This window comes from Anser brachyrhynchus (assembly GCF_964034855.1).
Source record: "Anser brachyrhynchus genome assembly, chromosome: 3".
Lineage (NCBI taxonomy): Eukaryota > Metazoa > Chordata > Aves > Anseriformes > Anatidae > Anser > Anser brachyrhynchus.
The window spans coordinates 50,343,030-50,361,995 of NC_137696.1; the positions used below are offsets into that span (position 1 = coordinate 50,343,030).

At 38.3% G+C, this 18,966-nt stretch overlaps 1 protein-coding gene across 27 annotated transcripts in view; it reads right to left on the reverse strand.

The window, feature by feature from the left end:
* Window positions 1-1,901: 1,901 nt before the first annotated feature.
* The window catches only part of AFDN (afadin, adherens junction formation factor), a 134,377-nt gene continuing 117,312 nt past the window's right edge, over window positions 1,902-18,966 (reverse strand). For 10 of the 27 annotated variants that reach the window (XM_080583987.1, XM_080583986.1, XM_080583988.1 and 7 more), the window contains 6 exons: window positions 17,638-18,660; window positions 15,740-15,775; window positions 11,237-11,371; window positions 8,861-9,374; window positions 4,664-4,748; window positions 1,902-4,066 (listed from right to left, as the gene is read on the reverse strand). In XM_080583987.1, the coding sequence (XP_080440113.1) occupies window positions 3,922-4,066; window positions 4,664-4,748; window positions 8,861-9,374; window positions 11,237-11,371; window positions 15,740-15,775; window positions 17,638-18,660 (1,938 nt within the window). In that variant the 3' untranslated portion in view covers window positions 1,902-3,921. Of the gene's footprint in view, window positions 4,067-4,663; window positions 4,749-8,860; window positions 9,375-11,236; window positions 11,372-15,739; window positions 15,776-17,637; window positions 18,661-18,966 lie in introns of those variants that run through there. The other 17 variants (XM_080583991.1, XM_080583971.1, XM_080583969.1 and 14 more) reach the window with 9 other exon arrangements.

Sequence of the window (18,966 nt, forward strand, 5' to 3'; positions counted from 1 at the left end):
GAAGAGATTTTTGCAAGAGAATTATCTCACTTTGCTCCAAAAGAAAAAGCTCTTGTAGTAAAAACACAACTAGTTTTACTCTGGTAGTAAGAATGTACTTATAGAGAACTTCATGTTCTCCATACATTAATGTATTTACACTCAAAATACATTAGTGAAATTAACCCATCCATGCACACACAACATTCACTGAAGGTGTAAATACTTCATTCCTTAAGCAAGACATCTACTTCAGTAGCTGTAGGGCAGTCCTCAACATCCATCTGCTACTAAGAATAAACTGGCTTTCTGCAAGCAGGTGGATTACACGTTGGTCTCCCTAAGCAGTTTATCTGCCACTGCAGCCAGGAAAGAAGTCAGACTGTTTAATCTGTATGGCTTTGCCTTCTTCACCACGCAGTCCCTAAGCGACTGTTTGAGACAGTACTATCATTTCACAAAACAAGAGGAAGAACCAAATGTTTGCCTGGTCTTATTAGCAAAATCATGTGAGTTACTATATGAATTTTAAGACTGTTCTTAGTGAAGCTTACTGTTATCACAATTTTTGTTGTAATTTCTCGTAACTCAATTAACTAATTGAATTGGGACATAAAGGAGAAAGATCTTGCTTATTCTGCTGCTTGTATACTCATTGCTTGATCTACAAACAGCAATCTGTATGATCAAGAAAATGGTTTATTATTTCAGTAAACTGGATACATCTTACGGACTTTGTCAATTTCTTAATTCCTCTCCCTTAAATATCAACAAGACTAGTACAAGCAGCACATAAAAGCAATATGTGAATGAGAGGTGCAGAAAGGAGAATATGACACATTTAAGATAGTCTTTGTTGGGAGAGCAGACTTGCCTGTGTATTTAAATGTCATTTACACATAGCTGTTGTCGTAGGGGTTATAACCAACTAAAATACCAAGAGCTGTGCTACTGAGGATGATTCTCCATATCCCTAAGACACAGCAGGTGCTGCACGGTTCAACAGCATTATATTAGTACACTCACTCTGCAAATCTGACCTCAACTGTGTAAGGCATAGCTCAAAACTTGCAACAGTGAGTTTTCCCACTGAAAATGCATTAGCACTGATGCATACCATACTTTTACCACCACCATCCCATTTACACTTGTGTTTTTTTGCATGACAGAGAACTGGCAATGACTAGTTTCAAATTAAAAAAAAAAAAGTAGCACTTTTTGCTTTGATTTCCTTGCAACATCCCAAATAGTGCTTTTGGGTTTCTGTTACTCCTATAGCTTCTCCCCTGCCTTTATATGCATTCATACTAAAACCCAGAATGTCCTCATTATCAATTTTGAAAACTCCAGCAGCAGACCCCAGAACTCAAAAGATGAAGGCACTCACCAGGAAAGTGCTGTACACGGCTCTTGATCCTGGCCACAGCAGCCATTCAGCTACAGCAGCAGGAATCTACAGCATTTCACTGGGGCCTTTTCCTGCTGTCCCCACACCCCAAGCAGAACTTAAACTGTTGGCTCCAGTCAAGAAGCAGGTCATTTAATATTACTAATCCAACAATGGGAGTACCACCATTCTTAAGTCCTTTAATTCAACCTTCATGCAAAACCACACAGTGAATTTGAGTCCACTCCTCCAGCCGTCAGCATCAGACAAAATTTTTTTCAGAGACTTTGTCAGAAAGTTATTCCGTGTTCAAAATAAAGAGATCGAAGTTCACCAGAATCCACAGACTGCATAATCGATCCCACCAATACTTACTATTTCATAAGTTGCTGGATAAGCTGGAAAAATCACTTGTTCAGGTCACCGATGCAGGTATTGAACACATTAAACATTAAAAAGCCACTTTGGTTTGTGATAATATGGCTGTAAACGTAGAGTCAAATAACGAACAGTACAAAAAACATTTAATGCAAAGTTAAATACAATACAAACTTTATTAAAAATAGGTTGCAAGTGAAATACAGTAGAAATGGGAAACTACAGCAGTTTTGATGTTTTTCATAATAATGCACAGACAAATATGAAAAGCACTTTTACACATATTCACACTTGACCCAAATGCCCAATAGCGGCCAAATCCACTCAACTGAAGGTTATAGTTTTTTTTTTCGCTAAGCCTTTTTCAGATTCTAGCAGCAACAGTAATTCAGCCACAGCATAAGTTTTTTTTTTCCTAAAGAAAAATTTGTCACTGTAAGGCTGCTAGTGTTCTCAAGATAAATTGGGAGAGGCTTGCTTTTCCTGATTAACAGACACAGCAAGCATGCAGATCCTTCATTAACACTTTGAACCAGTTTAATCTTCTACTTCATATTTAACAGGTGAAACGGTAAAAGCACACTTTCAAATAAGAAACCTGAAATACGTAAAAAATATTTACACTCCAATTTTCATTAACTTGCATTTATTTATCATACAACTCTTATTAAAAGTGATTTCTTTCCTAAGGCAGTGAAAGTCTACCCCTTTGTATTTGGAAGTGTGCACAATTCCCTAAATATATATTTATAAGAGAACAATATGATACAGGAAAAAAAATCATCTAAAGCCAGTAAAGGGCTTTGTCAAATAGAAAATTTGTTTGGAATCACAATATATATTGTCTTAACATCACACAATGAGAAAAACTCTGATGAGGTCCTTATTCCCAACATCATCAGCCACATACGCATAGCTGAAGACACCGTGGGAGGAAAAAGATTAACAATTTAAAATTAAATAAGGCTATTACAGTGTGAAAAAATAGCTTGAACTGCCAAAAATATTTTCAGTACAACAGTAACAGGATGTTAGTAAAGCCAGCTAGACTAAAGAAGAGCTTACTAGCACTGCTTCTTCAGCATGAGTAGAGATGGTTCGCTGCCAGCAGACCAGGTCTCACCAACATTCCCACTCCCAGCCAGCAGCATCATATATCCAATGCTTCACACTACAGTTTTTTTCTTTAATATGCCAGTTCACTTCTCCATAGGAAAAAAAAAATATTGCTGAACTGCTAATAGCAGACTGATCAATACCATTCTATTTCTAGTTTTTTAGTAACTTCTAATCTACCTTTCTCGGAAAACATACCTATCTGTTCTTCTAACCTTGGAACTGGAATTCCTTGTTCTTAACATGTTACTAACATTTTGGTCCTAGGGTCACTAGTGTAGCCTACTATCTATTGCTTATATAATTTTTAATGAAACAAATACCCCAGGTTTTTCTCCTTTTCACATTTTCAAACATTTGAAGCACATGTAATGGGGATGCATCAACATACAGACTTTTCCATAACTACACATAAACTCCTACACAACCAGTTTAGACCCAACAAAGATGTAAGAGTAAAAACGTTTGATTCCAAGGCTTTACCTACAGAATGTGTGTTATTCCAATAGTAAATAACGGTAAGATCTGTGTCGATACGCTGATCGTTGTATGAACACCATACAGTATGTAAAACTTGCATATAAAGTCTTAAGGTGGCCCAGATATTGTTGCCTTAACTAACAACCTAAAATACTAATTTCTAGTGCACAGTTTAGTTTAGGCAGTTCAAGCTATTCTCACTCTCTCTGCTCAGCAGCTAAAACAAAAGTGTGTCTGTAAAACACCAGGAAACAGAACTTATCTTTGACAAGTGCTACTTGGTCTGGTGCACAAGAACTTAACCCCCCAAAACAGAAAAGAAAAGAAAAAAAAGTTACCTTCACGTGATTCATATCTTTAAAATTTTACAGTGCTTTCATTGTATAAACCACAAGCTCCTGGCAAAGTAATCAGTTTTCTTGCTATTGCAACATCTCTAAATCTTAATTAACAGTCTTAGATATAGAGGAATCAAAGTCACTCCTTTCAGAAAATATTCATTTTCTGTTCATTAGTAGTGCCCCTCATCTCAATCCCTCAATTCAGAGATCTTCAGTTACATCTGATAAGGTGCTTTAATCTTATTTTGTGTTCAACTCGTTTTCCAGTTCCATTAGTTTCCTAGAAGCTTTTACTTTATTGGATACATCTTGACCCTGTGAAAAAAGCCGCTGGCGTTCCCTGAATGTCAGGTTTTCTGGTGCTCCAGGTAAATCTGTATCTTGACTAGAAAGGGGAAAAAAATCATCGTTATAATTCTCATTTACAATATCCTTGAATATAGTAATTCTCAGTGACACGTATTGACTGGTAGCTTTTTTGATTACAGCAAAAAAGGCTTAGTTTAGCGTGCTGCAAGGTTTTGTTCTCCACACATACCTTTAATTTTGACATTGTGCTGTCATTTAGACAAATTATCAGAAGCAGCTCATGGCCATTTCTGGAATGTCATTACTTTCCATTTTCAAAGTGAAGCACAGGTGCCACAAAGGCTCTGTCTATATTGGCATACCATTACTATTATGGCTAAGTTAGCAAGCTTTCCTACAGCAGCACGTGCCTAGGAAAAAGCACTGGAATATAAAGCTGTTATGGATGTTTACTTCGTTGTAGCACTGAAATTTGCTGTTGTAAAGTAGTACTTCAGATCATCTAAAAACTTGTGCAGACCTTACTTGCATTTCATTATAACCCAAGACACTCCACAGACAGCTGCAGAACTCTTCAATAGCCCCCAGAGAAATGACAACAACCGAAAGTACTGCAGAAGTTAGCCACATCCCATGAATAAAAGTTAACACTTAACAGACTCCTGCATGTCACCTTTTAGATCTTTTGTCTCTTGGATCCCGATAAACTTCATGGGCCCCAGCAGTTGCTCCTGTAGATCCAGTGTATGAATTTATTCCTTGTGAAAAAGGAAGTTGAAGGACAGCAGTTACAACATAGAAATTTTATACTGTATTTCTTCAAAAAGGTGCAGTGCTTCTTTTAAGAAATAATCTCAATCTGGACTCAGAAATTAAATTTACAGGGTCATCTGACTTGTAGAATGTTTTAAAAACAATACTACTGAATTCCACCCCCTCAAAACAGCTGTAACTTTTTATTCCTGATTTTATTTAAGTCAGAACACATTTTGTCTAGATTATCCAGGACATACCTAATCATGGTCTTTAGCCTATTATGGTTTACAGCAAAACAGACATTAAAAGTTCAAAGAGACTGGTGGAAAGAGCAACACACTTCACTGTCCTGTAACAAGCTCTACAGGACATAAGTTAGTTGCAGCTGCTCTTTCTAAGAAGCTAAAAGTAAGCCATGATTAGTATATAGCATCTTTACAATTCAGCAATCAGAACTTTTGTCTCTTTAGTCTGATTGCATTAGCTGTATCACTCAGAAGATGCTCCCCCCCTCCTTTTTTTTTAAAAAAAAAATTCAAGTAAGTATCTTTCAGCACTGCACCTTTAGTTTAAGCTGATATAACTAACACACAGGTTTTGCACGTTACATTAATTCTTTTTAAAGGCCACAAGACAAAACCTTTTCTTTCCAATCAAAAAGTTTACTAATTTAATCTGCATTCAAGACCGTATTTTCAACAACTGTCAGGAAAAGAGTGAAAATTAAGTGCCAGATTTGTCTTCAGACAGTTCTAGTCTCAAATATTGTACGTGTTATGTCTTGTGAACCTTCTTTCATACAGAAAGAAATGTTTGCTTCTTCCACTGGTGTATGTAACTTCTTACAAATAAGCAATAAAAGAAAAGAGATGGTTTGAAGCTGGAAGGCAGGTAAATTTAGCTAGCGTGTTGTTAGCTAAACATTATTCACCACAAATTTGTAGCAGATCAAATCATAATAGGTACGCCAGGTGTATGAAGGCATTTTTTTTCCCTTTCAGAAATGGGTCTTATATGCATCCATTCAATACCACCCTTCCCTACTTTGAAAAGTGGATCCACAGGTTGTGGTTCACACATCCACCTACTTTCTGACAGTAGTTTTGATTTTGGTGTTGGCTTTTTTTTTGGTTAGTTGACAGAGCCAATGGTTTTAAGCAACCCAGTGGAAGAAGGTTACGAGAGCAAAATTTGCAGAAGCGTGGTTTACTAGAGTTAGCATTCAGAACAGAGAAAAGCCATAAAGGACAGGAATGTAACAAGAGTCAGTGAGATGGGAGATGGTAAACTGCACAGTGAATTCTGCATTTTGTGCAAACGGCTTTGTACGTTACGCAGGCAGTCTTCATAGAAGCTTGAGCAATCAGGTGAAGTTAACCTGTTCTCATGGCTATTTTAAAAATTATGAAATAAGAGTATTCAGAATTAGTTGTATGGTTTATGAATTAGGTTATTATAGGTGAAGATCATACTACAGTTCTCCTTAATTGTTACCAAAAACCTAACCAAGTCTTTGCAGATTGTCCTTCTGATTGTTTTCCAGGAAAAAACGAACACACAAAAACATCATCGAACATTTCACTCTCCTGAGATTCATTTTCCATAAAAGTTAACGGAAAGCAGGATTGGGGAATGCAATTAAATATGAAATGGCATTCTGTGTTGTGGATGATGGAAAGCAGCAAGAGTGGTGGTGACAGCTAGTGATGGATGGCTCTATAGTTACTTAATTTATTACATGTACAGCCTTCAAAGTGCCAAACTAGGAAGGGAAGAAAGGGTCTTTGGAAGCCTGTGTTGTGACAGAAGGCACACTTTACACTCAAGTCTGTTTCAAGTACGAATTTCTAGAAAAAGAAAGTAATTTGAAAGAAGAAAAATTCAGTATAGACATCCAGCACAGAAGTTCCACTTCAGAAGCCTGTTTCAGCATATCCCTAAAGGCAAGCTGGCAATGTAGACGGCCACAGTTTTTTAAAGAGAACCTGTATGTTCTGTATGTTTCTCTTCGTTCTTTAACTCGTTAATTCTGTGCCATATAAGGCACATATAAACTACTTCTAATATAAAACAAAGATATGAGATCACTGGCTATGGGTTTATCAGTAAGCTTGCATGCATTATAGGTACATGGAACTGAATTATCTGCATCTGTAATGTACACATGGCAGATACTGTACAGTGTGTCTACTTATGGTCCTGTCTAATGACAACACACTGAAAAGCAAAACTTTTCCTCGCTTTCTTTTAAAACTTGGAACTCCTGATAAAGCAAGAGACGAGTGACTGATGGGCTTCTGGAATCCATAGGGACTCGTACATCAAGAGGTCTCACAGGCAATACCAGGGTAATTTTTGTTTTTCTTCCCTCTTTAAATGAATAACAGTATGAACGTTTTTTATGTAACTTGGGTGCTGTACTGACCCCAAACAGTGAAACTGGTAAGCGTCAACTGTATCAGCTGGGCAGTAAGTAGAGCTGAGCTAAACTACAGATGTTTCATGAATATTAAAGCTACAAAATGCTGTGCAGAGCCTCCCTTTGATACTGGAAGCAGTCTGCATCAGAAGCAAATTTGTCCTGTGAAGGACAAGATACCTTGCTGGAAAATAACTTGAGCCTCAGTTGAAAAGGATGCAAGCAGGAGGCTGAGAGCATTGTATACTTGTATAGTCTCATACATATCCTAAATCATATTCATACACTACTGTAGCTGGATTAGAAATGCTTCTGATAAACGGAACCTATTTTGCAGCTAGCATGCTCCCTATGACCAGAGAATACCACCTCTCTGATCAAAGTAGTTAAGTACTTTTCATAATGCATTTGGTGGCCAAAAAGGTAAACAGGGATGTGCCATACATAGGCTTCCACATCTGTCACCGAGACTCCAAACTAGTCAGCAAGACAGTCATTGAGCTAGAAGCCAGCATAAGCACCTCCCTTTGCTTTCTCGGGTGACTTACTACCCTTTCTACCCTTTTTATAGAAGCATGATTTGACATGCTGGAATTGGTTGTGAAGACAGCTATTTAATTCTAACACAAGTGAAAAGATCAAACAAGGAGAACGTCAGGGGTATCATTCCCTTCAGAAGAATACAGAAGAAGAAAAACGCAGGGAAAATGCTAGCAGATGACACTAAAGACAAAATCTTATATTCATAACCTGCAGATAGTGTGGGATCCATCCATACACATATTCAAAGAGTAGAGTATGTAAGATTTCTCCTGCAACAGCAGGTTCAAAAAAAATTAACATGGAACTTTATACTGGATCAGCGTTGAATTAATGAGCATAGCTAAACTGATACTGTGCAGATAAAACGTGATGCTGATGTTACTGGCAACTAGAACTCCACTCAAAATTTAACTCCGTTATGGTTGCCCACTTGGAGTTGTAAGAGAAACAAGATGAGGAGGCAAAGAAATAAGGGCGCAGAACGGAAGGGAAGGAGCGAGGCAAAAGGCACTAAGATTAAATTTATCTTTTTGTCCCTCTCTGCAAGAAAATTGCACTGTACAAAACTGAAGTACAGAAGTGGTGCTGAATGAATTAAACTTACTGCATGGTCTCTATGTCTCTTGGTGCTTGTACATTTAAGAACCTTATCTAGAAAGGTCATTTTAAAGCCATTTGCACACTCTAATAAGAGATAGAAACCTGGTACCACAACCAAAAGCAGAGGATAGCTCTGTTCACGAGCCCATTAGAAAAAAAGATTCCTGTGTTCAAAAAGACATACTTCCAAGATGCCCTGAGTAACCAATGTTCAGTCATACAAAACAAATCACTGAAAGATACAGAGTGAAAGCCAAAACCAACAGTACTTTGGATTGGTTGAGTAGTAACAGTTAAAACAATTTCTAATTCATTGTGTGCAAAAGATGAATTTTTACTTTTGAAGAGTTGGGGTAAGGAACAAGGAAATTTGAGAGATCAACACAATTAAAAATTGGAAGATTCGCATTAACATCTGGATTTAAGTTAGATCACCATAGTGAAAATAGTGATTAAGTGAAAAAAATCACAAAGGAAGTGATTCGATCTACAGCACCAGAGTTGAAGACACGAGGATAGTTCCGTAGAGAAGACTGATTTCATAGAGTCTACCTTTAGAGCTGCTGGCATGGATGAAACTCGGTTTGTTTGGTGGGGGCGGGGGCTGGCTTTTTTTGGCAGCAGTACTGTTGGCATTGACTGGAGATGACTGGAATGAGTTGGAAAGAAAGAGGCCATCTGAAACTGGGCGAGGCTGGCGGGAGGGCTGCTGTGGCTTAAGGGTGGCAGGAGGAAAGTCACCATAAGATTTTCTTGTGCCGGAGTACTTATCCTGACCTGCTAGATTGGAATCCTCCTCCTCCTCATCATCATTGTATGCAACAAACTTGGCAGTATAAATCGTGTCAGGGGAGAGGACCTGTGTTTTGAGGTAAGAGGTGTTTCGCTGAGGTGGGGGAGGAGGAGCGTTAGATGAAGGGGTTGGGGATGGGAGTTCATATTCCCGTGGAAGTGGAGGTCTGTACAGACCAGGCTCGTCAGGTTCCAGCAATCTCCGCTCTGCTTCATCATGCTGCCTGCGCCTTTCAGCCTCTAAGCGATTGTAATACTCCTCTTCCTGTCGCCTCTGCAAGTCCAGAGGAAAAAAAAAAACACAGTAAGACAGACATTTCAGCCTAAGGAATTTAAGTTTTCCATCACTGCTACAAACATCTTTTTTGTCTCCTTTTTTGGCAATGAGCAATGCATCCATATGAACTCAAAGAATATTTATTGCTAGGAAAAAAAACACCATTCGTCCTGTAACACAGCATTGCTGTTATTTCTACATTTACTACTGCCTGTGGTAACTAAGGCACTTTCATAAGTAAACCAAGGGCAACTCCAGCATTTATTACTGAAAATGTAACTACAGTTAATAATGAGTATATTTACTAATGTTGTAAAGAATCTGTGGGAGAGAAAATAACTAAAATTAGCTACCATCTTAAAAAAGGAACTCTATAATTCTGCTGCAGCCTTATGCAGTGTCAATTAATCAGAGTGTTGGAATAGATGGCTCCTAATGAAGCTTTGAGTATGATCAGCTGGAAACCTACTTTCACATAAAAATCCAATTACAAAGAACTTCTTTAAAACAAACATTTTTAAAAACACACATTTCTAAAAAAAACATGCTAATGATACTTATACAAGGCTGCTGACTATTTAAATGGCCGTGAAATATCTCCTATGTATTTTCCATTTTAAGACTTCTACTGGTTTTAAACTTTATAGCATTTAATTTTGCTCAGCTCTTGCCTAAGCCACATTGTAAACTTATACAATGGTTTATTCTGTAGCTTGTTTGATTATAAATGAAAATGTGTATTTGGACACCATGAGTTACAAAAAAAAAAATGTCTAAGCACAGAATAACCTCTGCTGGGAATATCTGAGCATTCCTTTTTGTTTTTAATCCATGTGCTTAAAAATATTCACTCTATCTGCTCAACACCCTGAGTCAGTTATTTTTAAAAAAAGAAAATCTGATCTTGTTTAATCTACAGCAAAAACAAGAAATTCATCTCCTTGTACTGCTTTCTAAAGCCATCAATGTGGTCAGACTGCACTGAGCTCTGAGTTGGTAGAAGCATCTTAGTTGAGATCTCTCAGTGAAAATCCTTTCAAGCATGTTATCCACGTGTCATTTGGTAGCATTGCATCACTGTCAGAAAACGAGACAGGCTGGTTTTGATACAATTTTTCTGCCAGCGAGCTGTTTTTTTTTCTTCCTACAGTGTATGTTTACATACTTGAGTCCAGATACACCTTCCTTCCTTCTCACCTATCACCCAAACGTCAAATGAAGTGCTTTACCTCCTATTTTTGAACAGTAAAGCTTCTCAACTACATGTATGATGTTCTCAAGCAATCTAGAAGCCTGGATTTTTAGAATTTGTTTACACAGTGATTTATCTGCTAAAGTTTTCTTCCTTTCTAGAAACCAATTAAGGAAGTTCTCTCTCCTCCCACAGTTGAAACGGGAAAGATAATACGGAGTACTCATCTCCACTCCACTGTATTTCATATTTTTTTTCTCTCTAATGCAGTTACTGCAAAAAATACTTCAAGTGCCATCTCTGAGACACAGCAAAGCCCAACACCACTAACTCAACCATTATACTACAGAAGTCACATTGGGGCTACAGAAATCCAGGAGATACAATTGATTTGTGCTGTAACTTGTAGAAAAGGCTCTGAAAGCAAGTCCTTTTTACTCCTGAAAACCTCCAGCTGGTATGCCTACTGTGTTATTTCTGCAATACCACTGACCTGTAGCCACCACAAATGGCACGTTTATTGAATCACCTTGTTTTGTATTGGTAAAATGAAGCCATGGGCCCAGACCTTAATTGCATTTAACCCCGATGGCCCAAACCCAAGCTGTTACTGGCCAGGTAAAAGAGGAGAGGCCTATAAGAACTGCAGCACTCAGGAGACCATAACCTTTTCTTCAGCCTCTCTCCTGGTTCGCTCCTCCTCTTGCTGCCGGCGCTCTTCTTCCTGCCGGGCCCTGTCTTCCGCTTCCCGCTTGCGCATCTCTTCCAGCTGCTGCTGCCGTCTGCGTTCTTCGTCCTGTAACTAACAGAGACAAACTTTTAATTGCCCATCCCTCACGAAGATAAGGTGGTTCAAAAAGCCGTAACACAAGTATTTACATCTAAAAATAACTCAATTCAATAGAAAATGCTGTACTACCGATACAGTACAGTTTTCAGCTGTTGAAAGCATGCTTTACTACACTGTTTTCCTTAAAGGTCCCTACAAAAACAAAAGGGGGAGGGGGGGGAAGGGATGCACAGAACTACGTAAAAGCAAAAACAGACATTTTTAGCATTCGTATATGAACCCCTAGCAAAAGACTGATGTGACTCATGCTCCAGACTGCTTCAGCAATCAGTCTCATAGGCACAAAGTGAAATTAAATACTTGGAAGCAACAGCCCCCAACTCCAGCAGCCAATTGGTTTTTCATTTTGGATTAGTATTTAATCACCGGAAAATCACGACTCATTAGTCAAAGGGTCAATCCATTTAAAGTAACAGGCTCATTCAGCAAGTCTGCAAATAGTCTCAGGAGATAAATAAAATCTCCCACTGTATCTGCAACAGATGTGTTTTGGAAAAAACAGAGAGCAAGGCGAAGAAATCTTGGACAATTCAGATTAAACAGCTCAGAAGAACAAACGTCCAACAGACAATGCTATTTCATGCACGCTTGTGATAAACACTGCGCAGATAAGAGAAGTGAGCAAAAATCCAAACTTTGCATGGTTCTCTTAAGCTAACAGCATCTGCTCGTGATGGGTGGGAGTACTCACTGGCACAATAATATTCAAAAATAGAAACTAACTGGACTGCATGCTGCTTTGCTCCTTACTGTGACATATGTTTTAAAGTATTTTTTTCTTTTTCATTAGATCTTTTCTACTGATTGGTATACTTTACTACACGCTTTATTTAATACTGCTATTTCTCTATTTCTAGATTTGTTTCTACAGTCCAGTTACATTTATACAGAAAGGGCCTTAAGGCACAAAGCAATCATGATAGTAAGAGAAATTTAGTTTTAATAACACTTTTCGAGGATAACTTCCATGTAGTTGTGTCGTCCCCCCGCCCTTTTAATTAAGAAGTGTGCTTTAGAGCATATGAACTTTGTATTAGATACTGTCCCAAGGTTTTCAAATCAATTTTATAATCAGTCCTAAAAAGAACATTTTTTTTTATTTTACTAATTTTCTAGTAATTATTTACCTCAGCTGTAAGAAAAATGCTACATGAACAGTGATCTTACGACGTTATACAACAGCATTTTGAAAACAACTGCGTATCTATCTTAGAGCAACTATTCAGACCAACCACAGCAAAACCCCCTCCAATTGGAAGTATTAAGAACCACTATGTTTGAGCATGAAAGCTAAAGAACAAAATAATAATTTAATTTGGACAGGAGTCTGGGCAACGTATACTCCAGAATGCTACTTCTGAGTAAACTCCTCTTATTCGGAGCTAAAACTTTTCTAATTCCTAACTGAAAATCACATAAAGATGAAGCTCAGTATATAATATAGAGCAAGGAATAAAGTAATTAACCTACTGCCTACTTGCATTAAGACCCTGTCAGTCTTGTTTATTAAAAAGACATTATTTTTGCAGAGGAGATAATAGTGTTGTCAAAAGGAAAGACAGCTACTAATTTGGAAGAGTACATACAAGAGAAGTAATTTCCTCTAAAAAAAAAAAAGCAAAAAACTGCACAGTAGAAAAAATACCAGAGAACTCCTTGACTCTGTCCCAATCCCATTTACAGAAAAACTAAACACAGTAATTACTGATCCCCAGTTACTGCGTGGATACCTTGTTGCTTAGTAGCAAATACCCCTATTCAAATGTACTTGAACAACAAAATATTTCTAAGTAAATTAATGTGGCAGTAGGACTGATTTGTTTTATTTTCTTGTGACCTTAACTAAAGAAAGAAGGGAAAACTGGGCAGGGTGCCATGTGGGAACCGATGTCAACACGTGACCATAATAATTGTGGAAGACAACCCATCTGAGTGGGAACATATTCTAAACATAATACCTAGGAAAAAGGCCAGAAACGATATACAAGGCACAAGTGGGAATACAGCAGCTATCACAGAGGGACAGTTCATTTCTTTAACAATTAGTGAACTAGTTTCTGCTTCAGAGCTTTCACAGACCAAGGCAGGGAGAGCACTGGGATGGCAAGGCGTGCCAGAGAGCTCAAAGATGTGTGTTGGTGGTTGCATACAACAGCATGCAATCCAAACTGAACTCACACAGTTTCAAGATCCCTACACGGCCCTCAGCTGAGGGTCAGAGGAGAACAACAGGGAGGGAGAAGTAGAGAGGAGTCTGGAGTATCAGAAATGTGAAGATACGCATGGGACTGGCACGCATTCAGCGAGTCTCAGATTCCAAATAAAATGAATTTCTCCAAGCACTGCTTAGAATGCTTTAAATAAAGCTCCAGATGAACTTGTCATAAATAATAGGTATAGATGTAAACTGAAGCTGGGTCAGACTTGTTAGTGGCCCAGGGATTTTAAAAACACAACCACTAGGCAAGCTGTCAATTCATGCATTATTGATTCATCTGCTTTTATGTGCCATTTAATTAGCAGAATAGATATCACCAATGCTCATGTCAAACATACAGACAGAAAAGCATTGAGCATTTTGAAGTGTACTTGTTTTTCTAAAAAGAAGGAAGTTCTTGAGTATATGAAGTGGCATAGGAGAGATGCAACTATACCCAGTCATGTGAACAGTATGAAAATCAGAAAAAAATGAAATTCTAAAAAAAAAAAAAAAAAAAAAAAAAAGAGGTATTTGCTGGTTATGGCTTTCAACATAATCTAGTTCAGAACTAGCTTTTTTTTTTTTTTTTTTTTAAGGCTACATTTACGATCACCATAAATGCTCTGCTGATTCAGGCCACTGATCCATTTGGCACAGTATTCCGTGTCTGACAAGGGCAAGGAGAGCTGCACGTGAGCCTGGCCATTTCTGTGGTCCGTTCCTCTAGTATTTCCCCAGCATTGTAGTAGAGATGTCAGCTGGTACACCCTTGAGTAATCCTTTGATTAGCTACTTACAGGCGTGATATCTATGCATTCGTCTAATCCCTTTTTAAAGCTGCTGATACTGTTTGCCTTCACAACCTTCTGTAGCAGAAAGGTCCAGAAGTTTACAGCCTGCTTGGCAAAGAACTTTATCTACCTGGTCACAGGTCCACAGACCAAGGCTTAAGCAAAAAGCAAATAAATAAAGGAGCAATAATAAGAAAAAAATATTGACAGATACCAAGTCTGAAAATTCCATGACTCCTGGCTTGTCCAAAGCTTACATGCTTCACCTCTTTGACACTGATATACCACACAGAAACAAAACTGAACACCTCAGATACATTTACTGAAGTATGCATATTAAAAGTGCTTAATATCCAAATCCGTATTTTGAGCAGTGATATTTACAGCTTTTTCCAGCACCACAGATGAATTATACTAACAGGACTTGCAAGCATTACCCTTCTTTCAAGCTAGGGCACTAATTACAGAGAATACACCGTGAAGGTGATATATTTCCAGAGACAGAACACGTTTTTTTTCCACGTAGCCATTTCCACCGAGAGCAACGAAATACAGAATTAACTGAATTCATAGCAGTTACTTGCCCAGTTTAAAAGCCTGTCATATTTCAGATGACAGAGAATGGTATTAACGAATTGAAACTGAAATTTAAGAAAATAAAATATGCTAACTTAGTAATTGTGTTTTTACATGACCTAGTTGGAAATATTAGTTCAGAAGTAATTTCTGAGTTTACGATCCACTTTTACTTTAATGAGAAGATTTTAACACCTGTAAACAGCAGGTTTCAGCATGTGCTGAAAGAGCGTGTTAAGCCATCACAGGGTAGGATGGGAACCTGACAGCCGATATAATAGGCTATGTAAGTTTGTTATCAACAGAATTTAAATGATCTGTATTAGTAGGGTCTCAGGACAGTTTCACTTCAAATCAGAAGGGAATGGTGTTGCTAAAGCTTTTCTAAAGCCTGAAAGGGTGGAAAGAGAAAGGAAGAAATCTTACCTCACAATTTGTTCGTATGAACTGCTTAGTAGATTTTATAAACACAATTACAAAACATCAAATACACAGCTTTATATCAGAGCACTGCTACAACAAACAAACCAAGCCTGCAAGCAGAACATAACATCTAAAAGGAGAGAAACACAGGGAAATGAGTCACCACATCTGGAAACATTCAAATGCATGCGTACAATTAACTTACTGTTAATTGTATCTAAATGATTTTTGAACACCCAAGGATGGCAAATCATCATCCAAGCACATAGGATGGTTATTAATAATCAGAAATTGAAACGTGAAAGAGATATTAAAGGGAAAGGAACATACCAAATCTAGAACAGAGATTGCTGGCACAGCAGTCTGCTGCAGGTAGTAAGAAAGGGGAAAAAAGAGAGATGCACAGTGAAAACAAAGATAGGTTAGACTTGTTCTATTTTAAAAGCATTTTCTTTTATTTGTTAAGTCGGCTGCTTTAGAAAAGGAACTGAATTTGGCAAATTCCTGAAATAAAGAAATGCAAACAATCAAATAATCCATTTTTTATATCAGTACTGGTTTGACTCATTGGAAACTCAGGTTTTCTCTAGAGATGCTATTTATTGCATCTCTTGTAGTACAGACAGTGAAATGCAACTCAAATGCAAACTTTATGCAGTTCAACTGAAGCAAACAGACAACTAGTGGTTTTTAGTTTCAAAATGTTCCAAAATGAAGGAAGACCTTTATGCACAAATAGTATTTTAAATCCAGCACTTGCAGAGAAGACAGTTATTTTATACAACACAACTGGCTTTCTATTAACGACAAAAGACTTTTCTTTTTTTAAGTTTTGTTACAGTAAAACGTTAAAGACTGTGTGTAAAAATGGCAGTTTTATATGGATAATTTTTATGTCTACAGATAACTGCCTATGTGCTACAAGTAACATATTATTAACACAATCAGTTTGCCAATTATACATTTAAACTTTCCTTTCTTCAGTTTCCAAGCTTGAGGTATCTATTGTTTTAACCAGCAATACAGTTAGCCACAAGAAAAAAGGAAAGCAATGCAGACTGCAGCAAATGTGAGAAGAGTAAGTTTAGGAAATCAAGCGGCCAAAACAATCCTGAACTCAAATCCTACTCAAGCTGATAGCAATTTCTGAATGTTGAAATACACATGCAAACATTTCTCAACAAGTAAAAACTGCTTATCACAGAACTAAGCCAGCTATTCAAGATAAACAGAATACAGTGTATTACAGAGCTAGTTTTTAAGCCTTTCAGAGCACAGCTATTGGTATGCAACTTTGGTATCAGTGCTATTATTCAGAAAAGAGAAACCGATTCTCCTATAGGAATTGCTTCCCAGTAACAACAGATTTAAGAGATTCTGAGAGACAACCACCACCAGTGGAGTGATAAAAGCTTTATCATACTATTCAGTTGCATTATCTCATTAATTATATTATGAGCTTTCACGGTACTGAAGGTAAGGTAAGCAAGCCTTTTCAAATACTGATTAAACTGTACACTAGGCAAAATCTGGCTACATTTGAGCTGGAGCCCTTGGCAGAGTACATGAGTTGTTACAACACCCCAAAAGCACAAGGCTCATACTAACGCTTCCACCCAGCACTGTTGGTGTCACCACTGAGGTGGTGGTAAATGTAGAAGTAACGTCTGCCTCATACTCCAGCCTCTACTTGGAGAGGACCAACATGGTGGAACCTCAGTTCCCTGGAAACAGGAGGTATTCAGTCTTACAGGCACAAGACTATAAATAAGAACTCTGATAGGTAACTCTACCTGAGGAACAAAAAAAGAAATAAAACAGGATTTTTTTTGTCCCCAATTCTGCTACAGATTTTTGTAATTTCAAATCATTTTGCTTGCGTTCCTGTAAACAAATTCCATCCCATATTTAACTTTCTAATCGTGCTCCAGCTACACAGCAAAATCCCTTTATCTAAAGAGAATTTCTACACCCACAACCAGAAAAGGTCAAATTTATTTGACCTCCGACTTAGATTCTCTAATAGGTAGCTATGGTACTTTCATCACTTAAATGGTAAAGCCACTGTAAGCTAGTGATGGCTCCTATAGCGATTTTAAAAATCAAAGACATTCAAGACAGCTCCATCCTCCTTTACCCTATAAGGACATCAAAATAAACAAATCCAGAGAACCCACCGAGATAAACATTTACTATGCTTTTATCTAGAAAGGATTATCCCCTTTTACCCTTGCTCTTCTTTCTGCCTCCAGTCGCTGCATGATGAGCATAGTATCCACATCATCATCCTCCTCTTCATCATCATCTTCATCCTTTTGCTTTGACTCTTGAAGCCGCTTTTGGAACTGCCACTCCAGCATGAGTTTGCGCAGACGGTCATTCTCTTCGGCTGTACGATCAGGCTTGTTCTGAAGGTCCTGAATCTCTTTGCTCAGCATGTCCACGATGTGCATCTGTTGCTGCTTCTCCAGTTTCTCCTTAGCATCACGTTTCCAGGGATCTGGAGAGAGGCTATCGCTGGAGGACAGTTCTTCCTTGCTGATCGTAATGTACTGAAGATCTCTCCGCTCAATAGTCCGAGGCTGCTGCTGTGGCTGCAACTCTCGAATGACTGTTTCTTGAGGCCTCTGCAAAGTTGAAGGTTTTTCTGATTTCACTTGTTGGAGGGAAACAGGAGGAACCACAGGCTGAGCAGGAATTAGGGGCTGAGAACGCATTTGGCCCAGTTTTCTCTCCTGCTCACGACGCTTCCTTTCTCGTTCTTCTTCCAAGCGTGCCTTTTCCTTTTCATACCACCTCTGATGCTCTTCTCTTTTTTTACGCTCTGCAGCAGCCACCTGGGAAGATGCTTGTGTTCCTATCTGATTTGGCAGAGGAGGGGGAGGCAGAGGCAAATCCATTTGTGGTTCATCAAATTCAGCTGCATAATGCACTGGAGGAGGTGGTGGTGGCGGAGGAAGATCTGTTCTGATGGGCTGGGAAATGGCCACTGGAGTGGGCTGGCTCGTAGCCGGAGTTTTCCAGCGGCCAGGTCCACTTTTAGTTAAACAAGAACCAGGCGAAACTGGTTTGGATGAATGGTTCAGGTGTTCTTGGCTAGAGGTGCTGGAATCCACAGATGAATTCATCCACTGATCGCTGTCTGACTTCCGATCAATGTACTCCACGTCCTTCCGTATAACAACTTCCAAACGATTCCTGTCTGGCTGGAAAACTTTATCTCGGAGTTCTTCCTGGGAACGAGCCACGCGCTGGAAAAAATTAAACAAAGCATCTATTTCATGGTCTTTCTATATTAAAACATATTTGAAATCCTAAAAGCCTAAATGGCTCACAAACTGCATTCTTATTGGTGAAGGTAATTGCTTTTAGTGAAGTTCAGCATTTCCATGCCCAGTGAGTTTCCCAAAACCAATAATAAAATACTCTTCTCAATTCTTTAAGCTTGTACAAGTGATAGAAGATTTTGCAACCTCTCAAATGGCTGGAAACCTGGACTGGGAGGAAGGAGGAATGCAAAATGGAGCTTAAGCCAAAAACTTCCCCAGCTCTCACAA